The sequence below is a fragment of the Cariama cristata genome, unplaced genomic scaffold (assembly GCF_000690535.1).
Source record: "Cariama cristata isolate BGI_N322 unplaced genomic scaffold, ASM69053v1 scaffold30768, whole genome shotgun sequence".
In the NCBI taxonomy this organism is placed as follows: Eukaryota; Metazoa; Chordata; class Aves; order Cariamiformes; family Cariamidae; genus Cariama; species Cariama cristata.
Window position 1 is genome coordinate 1,639 of NW_009631091.1, and position 2,814 is coordinate 4,452.

The window sequence follows — 2,814 nt, forward strand, 5'->3', positions numbered from 1 at the left end:
CCTCCTCAGACACCTCAAAGGCTGTAGAAAGCTACACAACGCTCACACGCTTCCCACCCAAAGCGGACACTCACCAGCTCCATAGCCTCCCCAAACTGCTCCTCCCACGCAGCACTGAAGAGGAGTTGAACATGCCTAAACGATGGGCAGCCAACACCAGGTTTTGGCATCGCTCTTCATCCAGCCAGAGCCATCAGCTCCCCAGTTTCTGTGGATTCATGAACACCCCAACACTATTTCCCCCTCCTCACCTGCCCCCCACCCAGGAAGTTTATAAAATAGAGTTTTTGGGTTTTTTGCTTTTTCTACAAAGACAGTGGTGGGATTTCCTTTGCAACAGCAGAACAGTCTCCCTGCGAGGTAGAGAGTTAATTTCACGGCTGACAGACCCTAAATTCAAACCAGTTTGTCCTAGTTGAGGTAAAATTCAGTAGTTTATAGTAAGTTTTGCAATGCCAGAGCGCCATCAAGATTCCTCATTGCCAGAGTCATCCTCATCACCATAACAGCTGTCTGCTTCCTCCTCCATCTCATCATCCTCATAATAGTCATCATAGAAGAGGTCTGAGCCCTCATCTGGGGCCGGAGTCTTGGTCTTCACACAGTACTCTGCCAGCGTGGTGGGGACCTTCACACCATCCCGCTCAGCATCCACCTTTGTGCCCAAGACTTGCTTCCTAGAGGGCGAGAAGAAGGGGGTGAGGACAGAGCTTTGCACAGCACACCCGCGTCGCTGTGTGCAGCTCACCCCGCGGGGACGCAAGGTGACACAGTCCTTCCCCTCTCACACCCCAGCTCACATGTCGCTCACCCGCACAAGACTGGTGAGAGGATAGGGGAGGGAGAGCACCACGGAGGAAACATGGCTGCACTGGTTCCCCATGCTCCCAGGGTCCCCCTTGCCACACCAGGGCTGGCCAGTCTGCAGCTCAGGAGCTTCACGTTCCAGACTCATGAGACAGCCCTGACAGCAAGGCCGTGCCGGCGCCATGTCTGCTATGAACCCAGATCCTCAGCTCTGGAGCCAAAAAGAGTCAGGGCTCAGGCTGAGAGCAAAGCTCGGCACATAATCCAGCCAGGCTTCTCCCAAAAGCCACGCTCGGAGCCAGAATCCTTCCCTCCTACCAGCCTGCAGATGGGACTCAACAGGGCAGCATATGCCCTCAAGATCCTCTGTGTCCTACAACATCACAGCTTAGCAAGCGTTCTCAACAGTGCCACAGCACTGCTCGGCCTGGGCTCAGCTCAGCACGCACCTGATGATGTCTGTGTACTCCCGGTCCTTCCCTTTGCTCTCCTTCCACTTGCGGTACATCACAGAGGCGTCCACATTGGCCGGAGAAAACGTGTTGGGTTCATTCAGCAGCGAGATCACGCTCAGGAGAATGGTCCTGGCAATCAATAAACACGAGCAGGTAAGAGCCGAGGTGGGTCAGCAACTGCCCACATCCCAGCAATGCCAGCAGCCACAGTGTCACAGCACTGCTGTGTCCCATGGGTCAGGAGGAGAGCCTGGTGCTGGCCCACCACCAAGGGTGTATCTCAGTGAAATCAAGCAGGCCAGGCAGGAGACAGCAGTCTACAGGACAGGCTGTTGGGCTCACACATGCAAGCTCTAGCTGTTCAGCAAAGCACACAGCCCAAGCGCCTTTCAACAGCCTCTAGGCATCTCCTGCAGGCTTTGGGAGCAGAAGGCAGTCCTCATCTCCCATCCCTGCCCTTGGAGGAGCCTCCTGCCCACAGCTCCCTCCCCTCGCAGACCTTACCGCACGTTCTGGGTGGGGTTCCACCGCTCAGATGGCAGCTCCCCGCTCTGCGGGTCGTCCACCGGTGGGTGGAGGATGGAGATGCAGACATCACCGGTCTGAAAGCAGAAGCGAAACAGGATGCTTAGGAGCTGCTGCCCCAACCACCCTCCAGCAGCAGCTCTGTCCTCTGTTCCAGTAGCCTGCCTGCTCTTCACTTTGGCTTAAGCCAGGAGAGGCAATCCCAGCCCATTCTTTCAGTCCCTAGGAAGGGACAGCAGAAGTGGTGATCCCCACTATGCTGCCTGCAGCCTCAGGCCTTGGATAAGCACCCTACGATTGCCAGCACAGCACAGACAAGGCTGCCTAACCATCACCCGTCTGATACCCAAACATGTTGCATCCCCAGCACAGCCCTCTTGGTGCTCACCTGACACAGCCCAACCCCACACACCCCCAGACAGCAATCCACCGCAAGCACGCAGCCCCGGGGCCACGCACATCGCTTGTTCTGCATCCACTCTTGGCATAAGCATGATGTCCCCGCTAGCCAAGCGTGGGAGCCTTCAAGCCTGGAAAGCCTGGCTGACCTGGAACCAGCTCCAGGACAGGAGACTGACTGTCATAAGCTCATTAGCTGCATTTCCAGTGCCAGGCACTAAACGCCAAAGGCACTGAGTTTTCAATGCCGCACTTCAATGCCAGACAAAGGCTGGCATTTTCATCCAGTACCATCGCAGTAGAGGGACATGCACCCCCCCCCGCCTGTCCAAAACACCCCATGCTGTCCCAGGTGACCTACCTCGTAGATATTGGGGTGCCACATTTTGGTTAAGAACCTAAAGGCGGGAGGAGAATAGGGGTAGTCGATGGGAAACCGGAGACGAGCCTGCAAGGAAACAATAAGGAGAAGTGAGCATCATCTTGTGAGAAGGAAGGGAAGGAAAAGACAGATCTCCTGACACCACCAGGAAAAAGGAACCTCTGCCAAGTCCAGCTGTGCTCCTGCAGAGACAGAGCCTCCTGCCTGCCGGCTCTGCAGGCAGGACACTGGCAGGGGAGACGGCCC

General features: G+C 56.2%; 1 protein-coding gene across 1 annotated transcript in view; it reads right to left on the reverse strand.

The window, feature by feature from the left end:
• Nucleotides 1-328: 328 nt before the first annotated feature.
• LOC104166034 (ubiquitin-conjugating enzyme E2 R1-like) overlaps nucleotides 329-2,814 on the reverse strand; it is a gene marked incomplete at its 5' end in the record, with an annotated part of 2,775 nt that continues 289 nt past the window's right edge. The window contains 4 exons of the mRNA XM_009705834.1: nucleotides 329-677; nucleotides 1,257-1,391; nucleotides 1,767-1,864; nucleotides 2,548-2,639. Of these exons, the coding sequence (XP_009704136.1) occupies nucleotides 467-677; nucleotides 1,257-1,391; nucleotides 1,767-1,864; nucleotides 2,548-2,639 (536 nt within the window). The remainder of the gene's footprint in view (nucleotides 678-1,256; nucleotides 1,392-1,766; nucleotides 1,865-2,547; nucleotides 2,640-2,814) is intronic.